The 25,814-nt window shown below is 32.7% G+C and overlaps 1 protein-coding gene across 2 annotated transcripts; it reads right to left on the reverse strand.

Moving 5' to 3' along the window:
• Nucleotides 1-12,525: 12,525 nt before the first annotated feature.
• LOC25482370 (dihydrofolate synthetase) lies at nt 12,526-24,182 on the reverse strand. 2 transcript variants are annotated; one of them, XM_039833723.1, is made up of 11 exons: nt 23,723-24,182; nt 22,564-22,661; nt 22,269-22,419; nt 21,802-21,864; nt 19,784-19,937; nt 19,548-19,639; nt 19,107-19,298; nt 17,913-18,012; nt 14,533-14,664; nt 13,852-13,983; nt 12,526-13,424 (listed from the first exon to the last, which is right to left on the reverse strand). In XM_039833723.1, the coding sequence occupies exons 1-11, from the start codon at nt 23,981-23,983 to the stop codon at nt 13,072-13,074; spliced, it is 1,728 nt and encodes a 575-aa protein (XP_039689657.1). In that variant the 5' UTR covers nt 23,984-24,182; the 3' UTR covers nt 12,526-13,071. The 2 variants fall into 2 exon arrangements, with proteins under 2 accessions (XP_039689657.1, XP_013466374.1); XM_013610920.3 differs by lacking the exon at nt 19,548-19,639 and having other exon boundaries at nt 19,776-19,937; nt 23,723-24,181.
• Between the last annotated feature and the right edge of the window lie 1,632 nt (nt 24,183-25,814).

Below are 25,814 nucleotides of genomic sequence, written 5' to 3' on the forward strand. Positions count from 1 at the left end.
AACAAACAAACTTTCTAAGTACAAGTTTTATGATCTGTCTATGGTTGGTATCAAGTGTGAATCAGAGTTTCACATTAAATAAAAAAGTGGATATTGAATAATATATAAGTGGAACAATTCATATATCTTATGCCTTAAAATTTTAGGCTAAAATGTAGTATCTAAGTCCACTTGTGGAATTGTATGTGAATGATCAAAGTTTAGTGTGATGCGGCCCCTTCATGACACAAATTGGTATGAGTGTCAATTTTTGAATAACATAGCATGTCCCATTGATGGAGCACCAACAACAGCGCAAACACATGGAAGTTGTTGATGTGTCAACTGTGAGTAAGAGTCCCTCATTGGATGAAAAACAAATGTTGAGATATATTACAATTGGTTTTCTTAATTGCTTTTATTAAGGCTGACCAGCCCTAAAAAACTCAACGAGACATTGCCAAAATTTCATATTAGGGTTGATCACGATCAGGACTGATCATATCCAATTGTAAGAGTCGCATATTCAAAACTTCATACTAGGGCTGATCATTGCCAATTGTGAGTAAACAGTCCCACATTTGACCCCCCCAAACCTTTTTATCATTTTCTCTTGGGCATGCCCCAAGGAATCACATCCCTCTTTAATAATTATTTTTTAGGTTTAATACATAATTTGGTCCTTTAACTTATTTTTGGTTTTCATTTTGGTCCCTTAACTATAAAGTGTCTCAATTTGGTTATATAAATCTTCAACCGTTTACAGTTTTGATCCTCTCCGTTAGTTTTTAACATCAAATGTCTAAGGTGAACCATGTTTAAAGGTGGTCCACCATAGACCTTATTAAATTTTTAAATTTTGACCCTTTGATTTTTTCTTTAGAAGAAGATAGTTGGATTATGTAGGGTCTTTTGTATTTTAGTGTGAATAACTAACATTTAATATTTTCCTCACTTTTCTTCATCTTCTTCTCCCATATTCTTCATCATCTTCATCAATATTCAAATAATCCAGATAACACAAAAAAAACAAAAAACTTGGAGACTAGATAAACTTTTACACTTCTTAATTTTTTGACATACTTTTGGTAAAAAAAAAAAAAAAAAATTTGACATACATGAGACTCGATAATTATTCAAATCACCAAATTACAATAAGCAAAATAAATAGAAATGAACTAAAACACTTTCAAAGCCACCAAGTCATTATCCTCATTCCATAAATACAAGGAATAAATCCTTTTACCTTCATCTTAACTTAGGTTATCCTGTTAATTGCATATCAACCTTGAACATTATCACTGCCATTGTTCGAGCCTCTAGCACTCGATCCATCCTTGTCGAATCCAAATTTAATTGGCACGTCGTTGCACTGAGCCTCATAGTTACGGTACCTTTGGAGGTAAAAGACTAGAGGGCCAACATAGTCATCAAAGCCTAACCTATCCATTGCCCATATTAAATCGTTCGCTGTAATGATCTTTCGATGCTCTATCTTGCACCGCTCGCTAGCCTCACTCGTGATGCTGCTCGTGAATTCAGATAAACACGTATTTTGAGATTCGATGTTTGTTGATGAATTACCTTCTTCAAAATGGACTCCATCCAAACAGATCATAGCTAAGTAATTTAGACAAAAAATAATTTTAGTTTTGTCATTGAAAAGATTGGCTTAGGAGTATAGCACAATGTTTTGATTTGTAAGAAAATGATATAGAGATCAAATATGGGATCACGTATTTTGATTTTTGTCATCCCATCAAATCAAATATTTATCCATGTATAAGTTGTTCAACAAGTGATGCAAAATCAAACCCTAATTTTTAGATCTTTGTTTCCCTCGTCCAAAGAGGAAAGTAATGCCTTGAGAATCCAATGGGAAGTATTCAAGGGAATAACAAATAAAAACAACGAGAAATACTAGTAATTTTTTTGAAAAGAGTATTGTATATTACTTACATTATAACAAAATATTAGCAAAAAATAAGTCAAAGAAAGTTGATGTATTTGGACTAAATTTTGAACTAAATACATCAGTTTTGTTTGACTCATTTTTGTTTATTTTTTGCAACAAGGGAACATTCAACTATGGAGATCATCTTTATTCCTCAATCTTCTTCAAAGTAAAAAAGAAAAAAAAAGAAAAAAAGAATATTTAATATATGTGTCAATCACTCCTTTTAAATATAATAATAATTCTCGATTATTTTTAAAAATAAGAGGATCTAAACCCATAATAACGAAGATACGATTGTGTACAATTTTCGTTGTTTAAGGTGCTTACCAGAGCTTGATTGTGTTGAACGACTATGGTTAAGGGACGAGATTCCCTTCTCCATGCTACTTTAAGACTTTAATTTTGTTGTTTAAGCTTGATTTGATTGAATTTTAGTTAATACTCTTCTGAGTTTATAAAGGAAGAATGACTTGCACTGTAAATTAGAAACGTAAAGTTGTTAAGATGTCACCGTATTAGTCCATGTACACGTGTTTATATAGATAATGGCTCACTTTATGTATAGAAATTAAACAAAGTTAAATAAGAAATAACTTTTTTTTGGTCAATATAAAGAAAACACATATTTTTAAGCACTTTATATTGAATTCCAATAAATGTAAAAGAGAAAAACTTATATTATATTTAGACTCATTAAATAGAATCAGATTTGTTTTTTTTTTTTTTGTATGATGAAGCCACGAGGTGGATCATCGAGGCTGGTGATATGGACATCACATCAAGCATCTGAAGTCTATGTTTTTAGTCGCATGTTCTTCTTCAAACGAGGGAATGTGTACCTGTAAAGACACTAATGTCAAAATAAGGCATAAGCAAATAACAAGTATGTCTCGAGAACAATAATTGTTCATACCTGGGGTGAATCTCTATACATAGTGAGACTCAATGTGAGTGTGTTGTGGTCTATTACTATTGAGATCGTTACTTGATAAGTAACTAAATAACTAGATAAGGGGAGCTTTTTTAATTGTATCAGAACCATTATATGTACTGTTTCACATCGAGCTATTTTTACTCGAGGTTTTTGTTTAAATATTTTCAGTTGTTAATAACATTTTTATCTTTCATTGTTACCATTTTATTATGTCTCCATTGTGCATATGTGCTTGCTTTTGAAATTCAAAGTACTTTTTTGGGTTTATATGCTTGGGCTTAACCATTCACAGGCACATGTCCGGGCTCAACCTATACTTTCTTTGTATAACTATAAGAAATTTATAAAAAAATTGACTTACGATAACAGTCAAAATTTGTCACTATAGGGGAAATTTCCGTAGCTAAATCTGTCTGTTGTCATTAGATGTTTTTCACATTTACCTACAGACAAAACGTAGGCAGTTCTAAGGAGACCGTTTTAAAAACATTATGGACTTCTACCTACGGTTGCGACTGTTACTAAAACTTATCATTGTTTTATTTTATTTTGTATATTTTCTATTCTATTATAAATTCTGAAAATGAATAAGTCATAAAATTACAACTAAAATTAGTTTAATCAATATAATAAAATATTATAATCATCAATATCATTGGAATTTGAAATTGAATACTATAATCAATTTTTAAAATAAATTTTTGGAGTGACTTAACTAGAATAATTCTCCTTAACCATGAACTATCGTACCATTCACCTAAACCAATAATCAATACTCACAAAAATACTCAATAATCACAGAAATCAAAATCTATATATACTGCATTGCTCATTTAATTTATAGTAATAAAATTTGAATCACTATTCATAATAGCTTATTAGACAAAATGACATAATATCAAGTTACAACTTACACTCACTTCATACCTAAAAAAAACTTACAATCACTTCTACAACAAGGCATAGTAAATCAGATTTTAACTTCTAATTTTTGGATCTTCAACAATAGCGGGTGCACCAAAGCCATTACTAACATCAACAAAAGTTGAAAGTCCACCGGTTATAAAGCCCTGCCAATAAGCTAGTAAATAATCTTATAAGTTCGTGAGAAATAATTGTTACCAACAAGATCAATGATGCGTGGTTCAATGACTTGATGATATGTTACACCGAGCGGGTGATATTCAAGTCACTTGATGATGTTGATATTATTTGAACATTCACCGCAAAGAGGTCTCGGAAAGGGCATTTACATCCTAATTTTATTTAGCACACTATTGATAGGTTATGTTTCATCTCTCTTGTTTTAAATTGTACTAATTTTATCGACAAAATAACGAGTCTCTTTTATTTCGATTTATTATTATTTATATATTATGTCACATATGAATTTAGGGTCAAAATTTTGCGCAGACTCGATGAAATTTTTGGCTACGCCACTGGCCATTCACTTCTGTTTTTCCTAATACTTACTCATATGTTTCATTTCGATTTTTCTTGTTTTTGATGTGTTTAATAAAATGAGTATTTCGAATATTGTGAAAATACATGACTCCCAACAAACTCAGAGTACCATAGATGTTTTGATTGAAGCTTTGTTCACGGAGAATTGGTCAAAGGTTTCATCTTCCTTTTCTGCAAACAAGTATGATATCGGTATACGACCTTGTGTGCTTCTATATAAACCTGATAAAAAATTGTGTGATATAGATTTAACAAGATATGATTAGTACAAGTGTATCAAGGAGAATATGATTAGTAAAAGGTATCAATGAGTTGTTGTTTGGAATTAGCAACATTCTAAGTTTAGGATGGAATATCAGTAGAAGTAAGTTATCAAAAGTAAGAAAAAGAAAGAAAAATGTTATAAAACCACAAAGTGGGCATGCACAAAAATAAAAAATAAAAAGAAAATAAAGAATGCACAAAAATAAAAAATAAAAAGAAAATAAAGAGGCAAAAATTGATCTCTTAAAAAAAAAAGAATAAGTAGTCCTACTAGTACTCATTTTTGTTTTGGCACATGGAAGGAAGGTTGGGAATACTTCACATATTAGAAATCCATAGGTCATAATCTAACCCCAAGTTGTTTTGTTAGCTTACTTTTCCAAATATATCTCATCTTAACTTAAACTACATTATAACCTTGAAAGATCTCTATAGTGTCTATATAATGTTGACTTTGAATGTCTGCTTTGAATATTTTTTTCAAGTACATAGCAAGATAGACTCACATGACAAATGGAGTGGGAAATTTAGTGACCTTTCCCACTGGCTTTAGGAGATATATACATGTATCATGAAAAAAAGTGTGGTTGAAAGTATGTGGTATCTTTTCTAAGCATGTCCCACTTGCATGAAAGTGGTAAGTTAGTCAAGCCTGAAAATGGAATGAATGATGGTATGAAAAACTTGTGCAAAATTTAAGATTTGAGTTATTTTGTTACTTGAGGACAATCAACTATTTAAGCATGTGATATCTTTTCTAAGCATGTCCCACTTGCATGAAAGTGTAAGTTAGTCAAGCTTGAAAATGGAATGAATGATGGTATGAAAAACTTGTGCAAAATTTAAGAAATTTCCTAGATGTTTTTTTTAGTATTGTATTGAAAAATCATGTAATTTGACAAAGCAAGACTTCTCATGAAGTAATTAAAGACATGGAATGAAGATTCAATAAGCATCAGAAGACATTACAAGTTGGGAAAATTCTGTCCAAATTCCTAAGACCAATGTAGAGTAAGAAACCACTCAAAAAGGACGAAGAAAAGGAAACAAACGACACAGGAGGTTGAGGCCATGTGCCCGAGTGTGCACCTCATGTTAGACGCATGGAATAGAGAGAAAAAATCTCATTGTTTGCGGCCACGCGCGAGGCGCGCTCTGATATGAGAAAATACAACTTTTTGTTGTATTTTATCCGTGAGTTTGTGGAGAATTTCAGTTTTTCAATTTAAACCCAACTAGAAACATACCTACAAATGCAAGAGCTCACATTCATTTTTAGAACTTAGCGGTTCAAAAGAAAGGCAAGCGCTAGGAGCATCAAGAGGAGTCTATCTTCTCAACCTTTCTTCGTATAATATGTTTTATTTCTTTGTAATATGTCTCTTGTTACCATGAGTACATAAACACCTATTGATTAGGATTTTAAGATGAACCTCTGGAGGGACACTAAACCCCATGTAACTAACTACTTGAATAAGAACCCTCGTTTCATAACTGATAATTATTTGCATTAATCCCAACAAAAAGATATATGAGATTCGAAGAATCCTAATCGCAGTTAAAACTCTGAATAAAACCTTATACTTTTCTACAATCAATCCAACTGATTTGCTCAATCAAATCAAACACGCAAACTCCCCCATTTTACTGCTTCTATTTATCGCTTTTAATAGGTTTAACTAGTTGCTTCGTCGAAACAACAATCCATGTGAAGATGATTTGACTTACTACTTTATAATTTGGAAACACTTTAGTGCACTTGCCAAGTTTAGTTATCAAAATCTCAAAAAAAAGAAAAAAAAATTGGTGTAAACTGGGAATCCTTTGTGTGCGCAATTGCGGAGACTAATCTCTCGAGTCTTTTAGGACCCAAATGGGCGGTATATTTTCCCAAAGAGTTTTAATGCATGACCAAGGCTAGATTCAAACCCAAAACACTGGTTAAGCTTGAAGAGACATGTGTCATCTCATGTAAGCGCTCTTGGGTCAAATATTCATTGACTATGTTTTTTTGATCTCAATTAATTATTATGATAATTTTATTACTAATATATACATATTTGCTTAATTTTTTTTTTTTGTGGTGTCCGAGGTTCGAACTCCGGACCTTGCATATATTATGCATTGTCCTTACCAAGTGAGTTAAGCTCACGGGGACATATTTATAACAAGAGTTTTTCTATTCACACCCTATATATTTCTGGTTACACCCAGTTTTTTTTTAAAGAGTTTATGATAATATCAAAATTGTCCTTTTATATAAATTTTCTTAAAATCTTGATTTCATTCATTGTCACTCTAAAATTCCACTCTCTTTCACCCACCAACGATCAAACAATTCTGATGTTCAATTAATCTCTATGGAAGATTAACGCTGGTTTCAATTTTCTTCTTTTTGTTCAACTACACTGTACGACAGTTTCAGTTTTACATTGTTGAGGTTAACTTAAATTCAGTTTAAGTAGGTTCATGTAAACTTAGTTTACATAATCTACTTAAAATTAGTTTACATAACCTACTTAAACTGAGTTTAAGTATGTACACTTAAACTCAGTTTACATGACCTACTTAAACTAAGTTTACATGTACATACTTAAACTAGTATTACGTATAATCAATGAACAAGGTTGAACTTTTAGATGTACACCTAAACTCAGTTTACATGACCTACTTAAATTGAGTTTACATGACCTACTTAAACTGAGTTTAAGTATGTATACTTAAACTCATTTTACATGAGCTACTTTAACTAAGTTTACATGATCTACTTAAACTGAGTTTAAGTATGTATACTTAAACTTAGTACATACTTAAACTCAGTTTACATGACCTACTTAAAATAAGTTTACATGTACATACTTAAACTGAGATTACGTAGAATCATTGAACAAGGTTGAACTTTTAAATGTACATACTTAAACTGAGATTACGTAGAATCATTGAACAAGGTTGAACTTTTAAATGTACACTTAAACTCGGTTTACATGACCTACTTAAACTTAGTTTAAGTATGTACACTTAAACTCAGTTTACATGACCTAGTGAAACTAAGTTTACATGACCTACTTAAACTGAAGAGAGATTTTAGGGTGTAACCAAGAAAAAAAGAAGATGCTTTTTGAAAATTAAATTTTATAAAAGGGTAATTTTGTCATTTTAGGATGCAACCAGGATTGAAAAGGGTGTAATTAGAAAAACTCTTATAACAATTGTAAAATGTTTAATAAATGTATTAAAATACTCAAGCTTCCGTTAAAAGTATAGTCATTGTTCTATATAATGTATTTCAAATATCAAATGTTGCTGAATGTCTTGCATGCATGGACGAATTTAGCTCACTTGTAACATCCTAAAACTCTTCAAATATATCTTCCTAAGATTGTTGTTGATTCTAGATTGTTACTTGTTATCTTGAGCGTAGGGCTTTATTTTAAGGTATATGGTTTGAATTTTTGATGATCAACTATGTGTTTATTATAGTTTAAAGTATTTGTATACAATATCATTTGTGTTATTAACTTATATATTAAAGTTTATTTTCTTTTCAAAAAACATTTCTAAGGGACAAACTAACCTTATTTATAATCAGAAACTGTAAAACTAGTTGGACATGTTAAATTTAACTTAAAAATAAAAAATAACTTTATAGACTTGGCTCTATAAGAAAACTTGATTGATTTCCCAATCTGAAAACACATTGATTACTACCCACGCAATGTGTGTGAGCAAAACATTACTGCTCTCTTTATCTAAACCTTACCCCTCTTTTTCTTTCTGCTGAAGGGAGTCCCACATCACTCACATTGTCGATTCTGTTATATTTCCATGACCCATGTACTGCCCATGTCTCCATCCCAATTTCCTTTGACAGTTGGCGGCTAATCTTCCATTGTTGTCCATGCTTTCAATCATGATGCATGTTTAAATTGAATTTGCATGTCATTCTATACGCACTAACTATTTGCGCTAAACTACTCTATGACACATGTTAAGAATTTTAAAAATAATAAGTATTTTTTTTTGACAGAAAAAATAATCAGTATTTAATGGAAAATAATAATGTTTAAAATTTTATGAAATAAATTAGCACAATTTCCAATACTTAATTTCTATCTTTTTGAAATGTTGGAAGATATTTTTATTTATTGGTTATACTTTTTTTAATAGACAAATATTATTATAGCACTTGAACAAGAGCACAAGTTGTACCTAGCAAGAAGCAAGAAATTACATCAATTTACAAACCAATTATAAACAAAGACACTCTTCAATTTACAAGTCGGTTTTGTATAATTAGATTAGACCCAACTCAAAATTCCAAGAGCACCATCCCCTTGAGATAATTCAAACTAATTTTTTTTTTTTTTTTTTTATCAAGAGTCAATGTATTTAATTTAGTTGCATGCGATATTTTTTTTATGGGTGATTGATCCTACTATGAAACAATACTAGTTCAATGAAATGCATGGTTCATTAAAACTAATGAAACAGATTAAGTTTGCACTAGCAGTATATCGTTTTGAATAAAATGTTGAATGCTTATGCTGCATGCTAGTAAATAGTAATCTATATGGATCATCAGCAATAATGAAACTGCCAATAGTAGTTGAGAAAATGCAGTCACAATAATGTGGGCACAGAAAAAAGAATGCATACGTTGTTCTATTTTGTCTTATAGTTGCTATTAATTTTTAAGATCTTTAGTCCCTTTCATGATATATATAGGAAAAGGTGTCTGCAAATTCATGTGCAACCATTTCATATACCTATTAATTTTCATATTATATATACTTTGGAGTTATGAGAATGGGACAGGGTGAATGAACCTTCTTTTTTGCAAAATTTGTCTTAATTTTCACATATAAAAAATCAATTTTGTACTAAAGACATAAATGTGGCCTACTTATGTATCAAAAATAAAAGCGTACGTATATTTTAGCACAGCAATTTTAAATGCTATTGTTGGTATTCGTTTTATGTACTTCATACAAAGCCAAAATTTGAATTTGATCTCTTTTTCTATGATAGCGACTACATGTTTTTGTATTAGCCCCACAATTAACCTTGGGATTGAATGTTTCAAAATATGGAAAAAGATAGGTAGACATTTTTTTTTATACATCTATTATGCACACTTCATGTGTAGGGATGTTTTAGTAATTTCACATCATATCATCACCCCCTTCTCATCTCTTCTTTCATTGTTTTTGTCATGTGTCACAATTATGTGTGGGTGTTAAAAGGTATATGCCATCTAAGGTGTGGTTCATATATAAGTGTTCTTCAAATACAGGGACTTTCACTATTCCGTATCTCCCTTTATCTTATAGTTCCTATTAAATTTTTTATTAAAGATGTTGAGGTTCTTCTACACCTTCAAAATCTCATTTTGATGGTCCAAGCAAGCATCGGATCCACGTTAGAGATTTTTTTTGAAGGAGAATCCACCTTAGAGATATTGGGGGCGGTTGCCCCACACAAATTTTTATTTGAGTATTAGTTTTTTAAAAAATTTATGTTTTCTATGAAAAATTAAGGGATGCCCCATCAATACTTATTTGATCACGTACATAGAGAAATATATTTTTGAAAGTGTAAAAAATGAGAAAATATAGACCAATTGTAGATGTTGAGGTATCTTTAATTTTTTTGGATATATTATAACATAAATTTGTAATCTTTAAATTTTTGCTTAATTTATGCATTAATAATTATTTTTATATTATAATATCCTCGTTTATTGAAATTTCTAGATCCGACATTGGGTCTAAGATTACTTAATAAAGACTTTGGACTTAGCGAATCAAAACAAATGAATTGCATGCCTTCATATCACTTTTGTCCATCAAGAAGTTACAGCAAGTACACCACAACAAGTGATTCTCATTCCAAATGGGATCGTGTGATTGAGGAAAGAATAAAAGATCAATTTTGCCCATAAAGAGTAATTATCATAATGTGCATTTAATGGATATTTGTCCCATATTTTTTTGAAGAAGTTAAATTAACCTACAAAAATTGACACCGGAGATAATTGAATCTGAGACCTTGAGGATGAACACACTCCCAGATCCCAAGCCAATACCACCTTGGAATTGAATGTTTAAAATTTACATATTACATAGGGAGGATGGGTGGTCTTGGTCGCTTAGTCCTGACGGTAGTTACTCGGTGAAGTTCGCTTATTCCTCTCTTATTAAGGACTCTTCGGCTATCAGTTCCCCTCATGGTGATATCATGCGGGCTATTGCTAGGGTGTGGAAGTCTTGGGCCCCTTTTAAGGTTGTTGTCTTCTCTTGGCAACTAATCCTAGATAAGATTCCGACTAGGTGTAACCTTCAAAGGTGTGGTGTCCCCCTGTCTGTTAGAGATCTTGGTTGCGTCTTCTCTGGTGTGGTATCAGGTGACTACGTGGTTGGGGTGGGATTTTGTGAGCCCCCAGGGTCTTGCGCAGCATTTCCTTGCTTTCACGGGCTTAGAGGGGTAAAAGAGTTAGATTAGGTCTCCTTTTAGTTTGACATGTTGTTATTTGGACCATCTGGATGTCCCGGAACGACCTTATCTTCTCTGGTGGCTCTCTCCGTGAGGAGCCTATGGTGGATAGAGCGAAACTCTTGGGTTGGAAGTGGTTCCTAGCTAAGTGTCCTACTAGTTCTTGCTCCTTTCATGAATGGGAGGTACATCTCGTCCTTTGCTGGCATCGGTAGGGTTTTGGTGGTGGTTTACCTTTGTTCCTAGGGGGGTTGGGTGGGGGTTTCTGCCTCCTCCCTTCTGGGCGGCTTCTGAAGTTGTTTCTTTGCTTTTGTTTTTTCTATTCTAGCAAGTGTTTGCTTGGTGGTGGTCTTTTTTGGTTTTTTGTTGCCCTTCTGGTGTGTTGTTTTTGGTGTTGGGGTTGCCTTTGGGGATTTGTCCCGGAGTTCGCTCTTCTGTTGTTGTTCGGCGGTGTCTTTTGACAACCTGTATAGTCCCCTTTTTTTCTTTTTATATATATATATATATTATTGAAATTTTACGAAGCCTTTCGCATTTCAACTTCTCAATAATGGTCACGTACATATAATTGAATAAGAATTAAATTTATACAAGTAGAAATTAAATTTCTAACATTGATGCAGAAAAGAGAGAAATTGAAAATATATCACTAAATAATTGAATTAAGTAACACAAGGGCTCAATGTAATTCCGAAGGAAGACGAATTTTTATCATTACTTCTGGGATTCATTTTGATAACTCTATAAATGAAACCTAAAATACACTTAATACTTCCACTTTCGAAATGAAATTACGTAACTGTAAAAAAATAACAGTTATAGAGGAGAATTTTAGACAGAAAAATGATATAGAATTTTAAGATAATCAAAGAGTACAATATAATATCATATCAGTGCCATATCTGCATAAATCAATGAAAATTGATTTGTTATTAATTCTGATATTCTAATGTCATTCCAGATGCTTCTCATTATTTGTACTCTTCCCTTAATTAACACACCAGCTGTTAATAATACTTATGCTTAGACTAATGTTTAGGCTAAATCTATGCGAACCTTACGTAGGCACAGCCTTTGTTTGTTAATTAGGACTCATAATATGGTATCACATATTGTACTAATTTAACGGCCACCTAACCTTTTTTTATTTTCAATAACTTAAGCTTCATTCTTGTACCCAAAAAAAAAAAAAACTTAAGCTTCATTCAAATTTTGAAACATCAAGAATCCAATTTATTATGAGTTGGGACACTCATCATCCACATTTTGAAAGTCAAATACATACATAAAAAATTTAGAAGTCAAAAGTACGTTAACAAACCAAACTTTTAATCCTAACAACCAAATTAAATTCTTCCACATACATATGGCTAATGATCAAGAATAATGAAAGATCAACGGTCTTCAATTACATCCATCCTTGGAAAAAAAAAAATTGTTGTAGATGTTTGTCCATTTCGATTATAGGTGGTCTTTGAAATGACCAAATCAACCACATGTTGACAAGTTTTCTGTAAGACCGAAAGAATGTTGAATTTGGTCATAACCACAATAAGTTCCTTACTCAAAATAAAATACAGTACCGACAAAATAAGACATCTCATTGATGCCAAGCTACAAATCAACGAGCAAAACAAAAGAGAAAGAAGGCAGTCACACAAGGGAAGAATAGGCACCAACAAGGGATGATTATGACACTATACGGTTGGAACATAATAGGGATAAACCTTAGCAGAGCGGCGCCGTAAGGAGAGTGGGGCTTGAAAGTGTAGAGATTATTTTCCCTAAATGCCGCCTAACCTGATTTCCGATGATACGTATACATATATAATTTCCGATCCAATTGTACAAAACATTGGTTTGATCTAATCAAATACAAGATAAGCCTCATGCTGCTCCTATTAAATATATAAAATATCCATTCTAGACTTAATAAGTACATTGCTATTGAATGGTGGATCATACACTATGTAAAAGCATATTAATCACCAAGAGAAGCTAAGACTGAGGATACAATATGCAGTGATCCAGTGATGACAATAACACCCTTTTCATCTCTTCTTCTGTTTAGAATCTCATTTGCAATTCTCAAGCAATCCTTTAAAGAAGACTCAGTAGCCAATATGGTCTTACCGTCAGTCAAATTGCTTTCTGAGCTTACTGGCTGTTCCTTAAATAATTCTCTGTATTCTGTCATTCCATCATGACAAATGTCAATGCCAAGCACTTCAGAAGCTTTAATCCAAGAATCTCTCAACAAAGAAGCTGGTGTTGTTCGAGTTACAGCTCCAGCAACAGCAGCTTCAGTCAAAATAACAGTCTTCACATATGCACCTGAACAAATGCCGCAACATATTGAGTTTTTTAGGAGTGCATTTTACACTAGTTTAGTATGTTCAGCTAAACAAAAGCCTACGTATTACATCAAGTAATTCGACTTCTTTAAAATGAGTGAATTTCATACAAACAAAAAAACAACTGAATGATAAATGGTAATTGGAGAGTAAATTGAATGAAATTACAATTTTAAACTTCACAGCTCGACATATCTATGCTAGTTTATTTTGAATTAATAGTTTAAATCATTTTACCAATAAAGGCATTATAGGCAGGCTGAAATGAGAAGTCTAGATGAATTAAGTCAAATTGACATTTTAATATTTTATTCCCTCATTCAACAATGTTTATGAAACTATAGTTAATATGATGACATGATATTTTATTTTTCATTCAATTACCACATCAGATTAGCATAGTTTACCTGAGAGAATCTCTCTAGCAAAACCTGCATGGTCTTTGTCAGACGCCATTGCAACAACAAAAGCTAATTGAGCCTTGGGAAACGCCATCCTTATTGTATTCATCAGTGCTTTGGCAGATTCCTTGGTGTGGGCTACAGGATGAATAGACACAATCATAATATGGTGCTTATAAATTCACATTTAACAATACCATTAGAAATTATGCACTTGAATTTGCACCATATTGTTCATGATTTCTGCAATCAAATTCCATTTAATTTGGCATGTTTCATAAGTCTTTTTCATATTTTGTTTAAACCTCTGCTTTCATAACTTAACATGTTTCACTAAGTAATTTGACTTCTTTAAAATGAGTAAATTGCAAACCAGCAAAAATCATATGTTCCAAGTCAAGAGTACTTAACTTTATATGGAAATTGAAAGGCACTGACTGGCGTGAAATTAATCACACCCAGAGCATGATCTTGGTGGCCTTTTTTTTTTTACAAGCGAGGACAATATGAAATATTAACAATGTGTCCAGTCTGCAACAGAGAATTATCATATTTTCATGTCTATCTTTCCTTAAAAAAAGTTAGAGGATTTCTATAAAATTTTCCAAAGCAAATGAACCCAATTTTTTTAAACAAAATGAAATCATCAAGTTATCCCATGGTAATAAAGAGAGAAGAGCAGTCAACCTCCATCAAGCAGTATTGTTGCTCCAGAAAGTCCCAAGGCCTTGGCTTCTTCAGATTTTAGGAGCTGACTCCTTCCAAGCAGGTATGTACGCTCTAACCCACACCTTATAGATTCATCAGAAATTCTCCATCCTAATCATATAAACAATTTATACTGATGGTTATTACCAAAGCAAGAAAATTGAGGCTTACAATATGAATTGGTTGATTACATAACAATGCAAAACTTTGGGGGTATATAACCCAAGGTCCAAAGGCTGCAATTCACTCAAATGACTGGCAACCCTCTTCTTCCCTTTTTCTATTATTTATATACTTTGTACCCCTATCTACCCTCTTTACTTATCTTTGTCTACTAATTATCTATTTGTTTCTAACTAATGGTGTTGTGTAACATAATACAATACTTTGATTTCATTTTTCATGGTTAGGGTCAAAATGACAGAGACCAAGAGGAAAACTACAAAAATAACTGAGTAGGAGAGATAGAAAATACTTAACCAATGTATGCACAAAAATGCAAGAGGCGTTATACAACGCATAATAGAATACACCTATGAAGCACAGACACAGGAACACTTGTAATGTAAAAAAATAGGACACGGCTATATATTAATAAAATTAAGCAATTTATGAGCACAATTTATAAAGAAACCAACATGAGAAGCAAAATTTATATTTATTTAAACTCAGTACTTTCAATCAACCAAAAAAAGACATAAATCAACTAAAACAAACTAAGTACTTTCAATTACAAAAAATATTTTAAAACAAAATAATAAAATCATATCCTAGTCACTCTACATTGAGAAAATCAGCCTCTAAGCGTAGCTCATGTAAAGACAAGTCAGCAACATCAAGAAATCCACTATCATCCAAACTCATCTCCAGCGATATCCCACATTTTAGTTTCTTCTTGATGGTATTGGGGAGTGCTCCTTGTTAGAAGTCGAAGGTTACTATGCAAATAGACTAAAGTTTCCGGTCTACGTGGTGCAGTCATGTTTCTCTTCAAAGAATGGAAAAATTATATTGTGCTCTAATTTCTTTTACAACATGAAGATGAACAAAACCGTGCAAGTAGCTTATGTGCAACCTTTTGAAGTAATCGAGCTCGAACACCATGAACCAACCACTATGTTTTTGGATCCATCTTATCTTACATCAACAATAGGACCAAGATTGTCAAAAACCTTCTCTTTCATCTTAGAATCAGAAAACAACCTTCTGAAACATTTTTATCTTTCCTCAGTGAGCTCAATCTTCAGTTATCCATTATGTATTGTACTAGTGTGACACCCGTGCGTTCGCACGGATTAATATATCATCAATCTACAAACATCACTACTTGCACAACATTTGAAGGGTCAACCTCCACAATTACCTACCTGATGTGTTTAGCAATTAATTCTCTATCTTTTACCTCATTAAACCCACCTGTTAGGAAGGCTATGGTGTTCTATTCTGCATGGCTGCCATTTCATCTAGCAGGAAATCCTCACTTTAGGAAGGTTTTTGCTTATGCTGCCAACAATTCTATTAGTGGCTATCAGCCCATAGGTCATAACAAATTAAGGACAACATCACTTCAAAATGAGCAGAACCATGTGGAGAACTTGTTACAGCGTATAAAAAATACATGGAATCAAAGGGGTGTGACTATTGTTAGCGATAGATGGAGTGATCCACATAGAAGAACTCTTGTTAATTTCATGGTTGTCACAGAGAGTGGACCTATGTTTCTAAAGGCCGTAAATTGTTTTAATGAGGTAAAAGATAGAGAATTAATTGTTAGAAACATCAGGGAGGTAACTATGGAGGTTGACCCTTCAAATGTTGTGCAAGTAGTGACAGATAATGCACCTGTTTGTAAGGTCGTGGGTTTAATTATTAAGGCTGAGTTTCCTTCTATTTACTGGACTTCATCTGATGTGCATACATTAAATCTTGCTTTGAAGAACATATGGAAGTCAAAGATACTGAAAAAAATATTGTTTATAAAGAATGTTTTTGGATCACCCAAATTGTGGATGATGCAATTTTTATCAAGAATTTTGTCATGGGTCATTCTATGAGATTGTCAATTTTTAATTCATTCAGTCCATTAAAGTTGTTTTGGGTTGCTTCAAAAAGACTTTCCTCCACTGTTCTAATGCTCAAGAGATTTAAGCTTGTGAAGAGTGGACTCCAGCAAATGGTGATTAGTGATCAATGATTTTCTTACAAGGAAATGATGTTAGAAAGGCACAATTTGTGAAGGATACTTTGCTGGATAATAATCGGTGAAAAAAAATTGATTATATACTTTCATTCACTAATCCTATTTATGATGTTTTTAGAAGAACCGACAAATAAGCTTCGTGTCTTCATCTAGTCTACGAAATGTGGGATTCAATGAATGGAGATGACATGAAGGCCATATACAAGCATGAAAGAATATCAAATATTGAATAGTCACTTTTTCATCAGGTAGTGCATGCCTCATTCTTTAAATCCAAGATTATTAAGTTTTAAATTGATACTTTTTAACTTTACATCTTCTTTCGGAATACATAAATTTATAGATATATTTTTTATTGGAAGTATTATCGCATATAATGGCTATGTGAATATACTAATAGAGTCCCTCCACATCAAAGACATTGAGCTCACTGAGGAAAGAGAAAAAAAAATCATAAGAGAAAAAATGTTCAGAAGGTTGTTTCTTGATGTAGATGAAAGGAGGAAATTGAATGTAGAGTTTGCAAACTTCTCAGAAGGAAAGTGAATGATAGAGATAAGATGGATCCAAAAACATGGTGATTGGTTCATGGTGCTCGAGCTCCATTACTTCAAAAGGTTGCACTTAAGTTACTTGCACAACCTTGTACGTCTTCATGTTGTGAAAGAAATTGGAGCACATATTCATTTATCTATTCTTTGAAGAGAAACAAGATGGCACCACATAGAGCGGAAGCTTTAGTATATCATCAAGAAGAAACTAAAATGTGGGATGTCGTTGGAGATGAGTTTGGATCATTGGATGATAGTGGATTTCTTGAAGTTGTTGATTTGTCTTTAGATTAGCTAGGTTTAGAGGCTGATTTTCTCAATGTGGAGTGACAAGGATATGATTTTATCATTTTGTTTTAGAATATTTTTCATAATTGAAAGTACTCGGTTTGTGTTTCTGTCTTTTTTTGGTTGATTGAAAGTACTGAGTTTAGATAAACATAAATTATGCTTCTCGTTTTAGACTTTGTATAAATCGTGCTCATAAATTAATTTTATTACTATACCATATATATATATATATATATATATATATATATATAAATAGCCGTGTCCATGTCCTATGTTTTTGAAAGTCAAAGGCCAAGCATAAGTTAAAAAATGTGTACCTAAATTACGAAGACAGAGTGCCACACAAGTAGCAGTTGCTGCATTTTGAAGTTGGTGAGCACCAGGCATTTGCAGCTTCAAATCATGCAACTTACAGGACTGCGTGAATAGCTATACTAAGTACATTGCTCATAAACTTTCCCATGATAAAAAATAAAATATAGATAGAAAATTAGTTAACTAGCACAGCAAAGTGGTAGTAGAGAGGGTGGCTGCACTTCTTTGAACATTCAGATTTCAGATGAGTGATATCATACAATATAAGACATGTGATACCGTGACATTTGAAGCTCAAAAAGTTCTCTATTACTCTGTTATAATTTTGAACTCCCTAATTTTGTTGTAGATTATCACATTCAAGTGGACTTTTGCTCTAATAAAAGCTTTAATGGTAGAACATTATCAATATGTTATCTTCAGAATATGTTATGATATTTGGTATTAAGAATGTTTTTACATTATTGGGAAAATTGAGCAACAAATAAAAGATTCCCATGCTCTGTAGAAGAGTTAAGATTAAGAACTTGTGAATAAAAAATAAAATTTCATTGACCACGTTCTTTTGTAGGAATAAAACTTTCCTATGCAAACAAGAAAATTATTATGAAACTAAGAAACAAAGATTATTTTCTATTAGATTGAACAATAGAGTACAAGAGTGTATATATACAATGTGAATTGTACTATCAATCTACTAAGATTGTACTACATTACAGTTACTTGTACTGCAAGTATTAGAGGATTGTACTATACTATGATTACTTCTGCTGTAAGTAACAGGTGTCTCTTCCTCATTAGTTGGAGTAAGCTCATGGTGTAATAAAAATATATGTCGACAAGTTATTATATGATCTATAAAATGAGTTAAGATCCTCTCCATTTGTTAGTCTCTCCATTTCTTCCATTTGGAGAAATAAAATTTTGTTACAAATATGCTTTATTATTCTCAAAAAGAATTAATGGCACAAAACATGACTGTTAAATCTTTCCAACAAACTTCATTCCTAAGAATGAATTTCCCAGAAATGCGGTCTAGATGGAGACAAAATATGTCTTGCACCCAACTACATCAAATTTAAAGAATGCTAACTACAAAATTGCACATCATATTGCCAAGATGCCAAACTTCAGTGGCCTACACTGCATTAGCTAAACTAAACAAACACTGAAAGCTATAGAGTACAAGCTCTTACCAGTTTCAAGTCTTTGACAATTTGTATTTCTATATCACAAATTTGACAAGGCTTGCCATCGAGTATGCTGAAACTTTTTACTGCTAAGTTATTCCCAGACTCAGATGCCGATACCACAGGGGAATCCATGCTCACTGCTTTTTCTCGAATAATGTGCTCAATATGAGGAAGAAACGGCCCACCTAACACCAACTGAAATGTATATTTTAGTCAGAAAAACATAAAGGAGAAAAAGAGGCCTTTTTCAAAGTAATTTACAAATACAACAATTAAAAAAGAACACTAAATTTTCATTTTGGTTTTCTACTTTTCTGCTTGTTCAATAAATGAACTTCGAAATCTGTATTTATACGTTACATATAAACAATACAAAAAAAAGAAACATTTGACTTCAAAGAATGCCGCAGGACTAAAGATTAGAAGTAAAAAAATATATTTTACATTGATTATTATTGGCTCCCCTTTAGAACAAAAACTGCTACTTTTGTGTACATAAGAATTGGATGGAACTTGTTCACCAAAAAAAAATGGATCTACATTTGCCAATCCACTCAGAAAGTTTTCGTAGTTATTAAAATTCATTCATGACCAAGACAAATGGATATACCATGTCAATTTCAGCATATCACAATAACATGAATATGAGATCTACAAAGAGATACACCTAACTGGGCAACCTTGTTTTATAATTCCAGCCTTTGCCATTGCAATAGTTTCCAACGAACCCCCAAGAGCTGCCAAGTGTTCCTCCCCTACAGTCGTTATGACTGCTGCAGCAAGTCCAGAGCTTGAGATAATATTCGTCGCATCTCTTGCACCTCCTAACCCAGCCTGTACACAATAAAATGAGGTTTTTCAGATCGGTACACAAAGGAATAAGCACTAAGACGGCTAGCGAGTTAGTCAGTAAACAAAATTGGTTTCAGCAGTAGTTAGTTAGGAGTTGGAGTTTATGTAGCAGCATTGAACAGATCAGGAACAGGTTGGAATAAATGTCAGTTAACTCAGTTACTCTGTTGTAAGGACCATATGTTGCAAGGGAATTCACTCCCTGATCCTGCATTTCTGCATAATAGCCAAATTCAGAGTCTCTATTCTTCAACACTAGATGCTAACCCGCGCGTTGCGCGGTTGCACGCGTGAATATATGCTTTTATTAATTTATTTAAGAATTATGAAATGATGATGATGATATATAAATAGAAAATGTAAGTTTGGTAGGGAATATAAGTTTGCGTTAATCTTAAATATGGTCACAATCTATAATAGTAGTAGCAAGCTCTGTTAAGCTAAAAGAGGTGTTGGTTTATGTGTCCAAATAACATAGCTTAAATATCATAATATCAAAACACAGCTAACTATTTGATGGTAAAACATAGTAAATTTTATTGGTTGAAATGCATATGATCCCTAGGATTTATGTTGAACCCATAAATATATCAGTTGGACCTGTTTATATTTCAACTCGTAGGACTGAGTGTGACAAACAATATACGAAAACTACTCAAGTCCTACGTGTGTGTTAAAAAAAAAACTTCTCTTTTTTGGTGAATTGTGTAAATTTCTAATAGCAATTAATAAATAATCCTAAAAAAAACAGAAATAGATGGATTTGATACATGTAACACATTCAAGAGTTAAGTGTAATCCATGAACCTTATAATGAGATGAGATGAAAGTCCTCCCAAAGAGTAGATATAAGCTATCTCTTACTTACAAGATCAACAACACTGCTAAACCGCCACAAGGCCCTAAGAAACTTCAAGATAAATTGGCCTTTTTTCTTATTTGAAGATAAATTTGCTTTGATGCCATAACCAATAACCATATAGACCAAAAATTCTCCAAGGCTTCCCTTCGTCCAAATTTTGAAGATTGAAACAATTTTATAAGGTGAAGGTGATACCTTGCAGAAAGCTTAACCATGAGAGAATTAGAGATCACTTGAATTATAATGTCATTTTCTTGATGTGGCTTCATGTAGTGTGATGCATATTAGCTGGCACCATGTCATTGGTGATTTTAATTAACTGCAGATGGCTCAGATTAAGAGTAGGGTAGAATTTTATATTTTTGGTTTCTTGATTTTCATTGCTTTTTATCATAAACCTATCAACGTAAGAGGCTAGGAGCCAACTGTCCACCAAATGAATAAATTGAGTAATGGTATCATTATTGTGGGGTATGCAAAACTGATGAAACGTAACTTTGAGCATTGAAGGAGAATGAGTTGTTACTGAAAGATGAATAACAGTAAGGAAATAGGTATAGATGAAGCGGTACGAAGTGAAATGGCTTATGTTGTCATAAAATTTGCTAATATTTGTAATTATAAGATTTTTCAAAGTAGACACGTAGGATTTTTCTTGACATGGCAAAACCAAGCTTATGTGGAAAGACTGTTGATGAGATGGCACCAAAACAGTTTGAGGGTCTGATTTAACAAATTTTAATAGATTATTCGTTTCTTATCATCCCCCTCCTTTCCATTTTGCCTACACAGCTAGTTCGGATTTCTATTAGACCAATACTAACAACCTCAACCGAGCCCCAATGCACTCGTTGGAGCAAGGAAAAGTGAAATTCAACTCAAGACTCTCTTGGTGAGAGCGATAACAACAGTACTATCAGAAGAATTATTTGATATGAAGTTTGTAACAAGAAATTGTTGGATGAAGTAAAATATGTAACTAACCTCAATAACCGCAATGTCAACTTTCTCATCTGCAAACAAGATGAATGCCATGGCAGTGAAAACCTGAAATTGAAATATCTCCGTAAGTGATTTAAGTTACCATAACTTATGGCATGTTAATATCCATATAGAACAACAGCGTAAACAAACAAACAATGACAAAATGTCATTCTGGAACAAAATTCCAAGCTCTCAGTTGGTCACATGGAATCACTTGTTGCGAGGTAAGAGAATGAAACAAAAAAAAAACAAGATCTGGATCTGGATCAATGAGACAAACCAAGATAATGAGCTTGCAAGATGCAAGTTGCACCGACAGTATAACAATAATCCTATTCACTTACATTGTCTATGCTTAACCTATTCTTAATCAATGTGTATTCGCACAAAATTTTCACCAAAATCTCAGCACAGTAACTCCTTAAGTTAGCAAAGCAATTTGATAACAATTTTCAACAGTTCAATACCTCAAAATGGCTTATGCAACCATTTTCCTCTTTAATTGCTTGGTCGAGATCCTGCTTGATCTTATGAAAAAGGTTGTTCAACAATTTCGCTGAAACAGGATCACCAGATCTTCCTAGCAGAATGCGTTCCCTGATAGTCTGAATATGTGGACTGCTCAAGAAAAATAAAGCCTGTCGTCAATGATATATGAATCATAAAAAAACTATGGATTGTAGACGAAGTTACAAGCTGATGATGTTGCAGTTATATAAAAGTAAACATTAAAAAACAAATAAAATAATAAAGAACCTTTACCTAGTATAACAACCAACAGAATAACCTTCAGTCCTCAGAATATTAGATATAAAAGCAGCCGTTGATCCTTTTCCCTTTGTCCCAGCAATATGAACGGCCTACAATTGCCAGAAATTGAAACACTTATTATTTATCACTTACTTCAATTGCATAACATTGAGTTAAAGTACTACAAATTCATGACCCATAAAGGAGCCCCCAAGGCTAATGAGAAAGACACTAATGGCATATTGAGTGAGGCTCAATCTTGTGGATTACTGCAAAGGTCTAAACCACAAACCGTTTCATCGGTAGCAGTGAAGGTTCTAAATAAAGGTCTGCAACAGAGATCAAGACCATGTTATCAGGGCTTTCGATTTCTTCGAGACACAATGCGACTAAATAACCAGTCGGTTATGATTTTGATCCTTCGTAATATCAAGGATTCCAATGCGATAGGATTACACTTTTAATCACTAAAAAACCAACAGAATCGTATAAATCCACTTTAGAAAGAAAACAACCCTTCAAAATTCGAAAGTTTTTTAAAACTACAAAATCTTTTATCATTCTGATTTAGATGACATAATTTCCTAACTAAAATTTTGTACTCCCAGTTTAAAAAAATTATAGTTGTCCTAATTGAATACCACTGGTTATTTCGATTACATAAAATTCTTGATTGAATATACAAGACTCTTTTACCACATAAAATCCTTTAAAATGCTAATAAAATACATTGTGTTACTTAAACATCAAAATATAGATACCGTAATAGTTTACATCTATCTCTCACTTAGGACTTGTTTCAATAAACAGCTTCTTTACAGCTATTAGCACAAACACTTATCATGATAAGCACCTATGTATAAGCTATTTATTTCTATAGCAAAAAATAAAATAAAGTTAAATTATTTTCATATAAGCTATAAGCTGTGTTCATAAGCTATCCTGGATGAATTATGAAAATAAGCTCAAAACAGCTTATGAATTATGCACCACCAACACTTCTGATTGAAGGCGTGTCTAGTATCCGATATGTGTCACTGATTCATGTGATTACATTCAATTAAATCATTTTTTCAAATTATTAACAGTGTCTACGTGTCAGTGTTGTATCCAGCATTTGTGTCTGTGTTTCACAGCTTATGAACAATAGAGCGAGAATGAGAATTTGAACCTTGAATTTGGAGTGAGGATTACCAAACCGATCCAATAACCGTCGCATTCTACCGAGATCAAATCCATCATTCGAATCAGTGCCTGCTCCAGTAGGAACACCAGATTTCTCGTAATTCTTCAATGAATCAATGTAATCAACTAAATCTTTCATTTCTGAATCCTCTCGGAGCGAACACAGTGTTCGCACCGAACACATTTGCCTGGAGATTCTTCTGTGTGAGAATGATGAGGTTAGAAATGCTTTGAAATGCAGAAGCATGATGTGCGAGTACAGTGAGGTTGAAGAGGCGGCGGCGATGAGGTGAAAGTATTGATTATGCGGCGGCACGGCTCGTCTGGATTTTTCCGGCGAGAGATTGAGTTGCGGAGCCGGAGAAAGAGTCGCCGGGAATGGGATAGGAGTTGGTGGTCGGACCAGGTGCCGATGAATGGAATAAGTTCATGATTTTTAAACGTTTTTCTTATTTAAAAATATAGCGAATTTTAATTTTAGTCTTAAAAGAACTAAAAAAATTATCCTCTAGAAACGTTTATTTTATTTTTTGTTCCTAATTAATATCGACAAAAATTAAAAGTTGAAGAAAAAAACATCACAAAATTAATGAACTCATACGAAGAAATGGGTTAGACGAGCAAGAGTAAAAATTCATTAAAGAGTCTGGTTTCCACCACTAAAATGAAACTTTGTTTATTCAAATAATTGATCTAAGGTAAGCTAAGTATTGCGAAAGATTCGAACATTATGCTCATTTTAAATGAGTCATATAAAGACAATCATATGACTTATAAACTGAATCGAATTTATTTTCCAAAAACATGTGCATCACAAAATTGCAAAGCTTTGCTAGATGGTGGCATTTACTATGCACACTGCACAAATTTGTGCATGATTCAAAAAGATTGTCATGAATCAATACCAGCCATTGATATATATTAAATCTAATTGGACGGTCAGGATGTTTGACTGGCAACCTGCTAGATTCCGTTTCCTTTAAACACAGAAACCGAGACATTACCCCACAATAACATTAATTTATAATATTTTTGTTGGGTTCTAATGTTAGAATGTGTGCCGATGTTTTGCCCAGAAACATTTTCATTAACTTAGTTTACTTCTTCATCTTCATGAAGATGAACTTGTTGCCCAGAAACACAAACATTTTATTCAAAAAATTAAAACCCATAAATCATACAAAGAAAAAACTTCAAACCTTTGTCCAAATCCAAAACATATTTAAAATAAAAATAAAAAAAGAATATAGTTTGTTAAGTTCACACACAGAATTAATCGATTGATTATGATTGAAGCAAAATTAATTGATCTTTTGAAGCTTCTTGATGATGCGTTTAGCAACTTCAATTGGTTTTGAGTTTTGAGAATTAGATCTGCGCGATATTTATACGATGACGTTACCGGCAGAACGGCGCATTGAAGTTGTTAAGAGTACGACATATTCATGACGAATTTGCGGCTATTGAGTATTATTGAAGTAGAAAATCTCGTAGAGCTTTGGCCTTTGAGTGTTACTGAATATAAAGCTTGAAACTCCAGCAGAAAATTTTGGGTGAATTTCATAGAGTTTTGTTTCAAACCTAGCTTTGAGTGTATAGCTGAAAATAGATCCAAATAAGAAAATTTCATAGAACTTGAATCTTGCATTGTTGAGTAAAACAAATGAATTGAAAGGAGGTGTATTTCTCTTTCATCACAAACGAGAGGTGAGTTAGCAGCTAACCATTATTTGCAATTAAAATATGTTTCAGATTTTTTTGTTTTTTTAATTCAGCAGGTTTCTAAAAGACAGCTGGCATCAATACATAAATTTGTGCATGGTGCACAAATTTGTGTAGTGTGCATAGTAAATGCTACCCTACTAGATGATATCAATTGAGTTAACAAAATGAATGTCCAACAAATTAAAAATGAGATTTCATACTTATCAAAGAAGTCAAATCCAAGAAAATGATGAACTTCAGCTTTTGATGGTTCTTCAGATGTCAGCTTCTCATGTCTTCAGACGCTCTTTTTCTTCAGACTCTATCTTCAGACGTTATCTTCTTCAGACTCTATCTTGCAACATAAGTTTCCT

This window comes from Medicago truncatula, chromosome 1 (assembly GCF_003473485.1).
Source record: "Medicago truncatula cultivar Jemalong A17 chromosome 1, MtrunA17r5.0-ANR, whole genome shotgun sequence".
NCBI classification, from domain to species: domain Eukaryota; kingdom Viridiplantae; phylum Streptophyta; class Magnoliopsida; order Fabales; family Fabaceae; genus Medicago; species Medicago truncatula.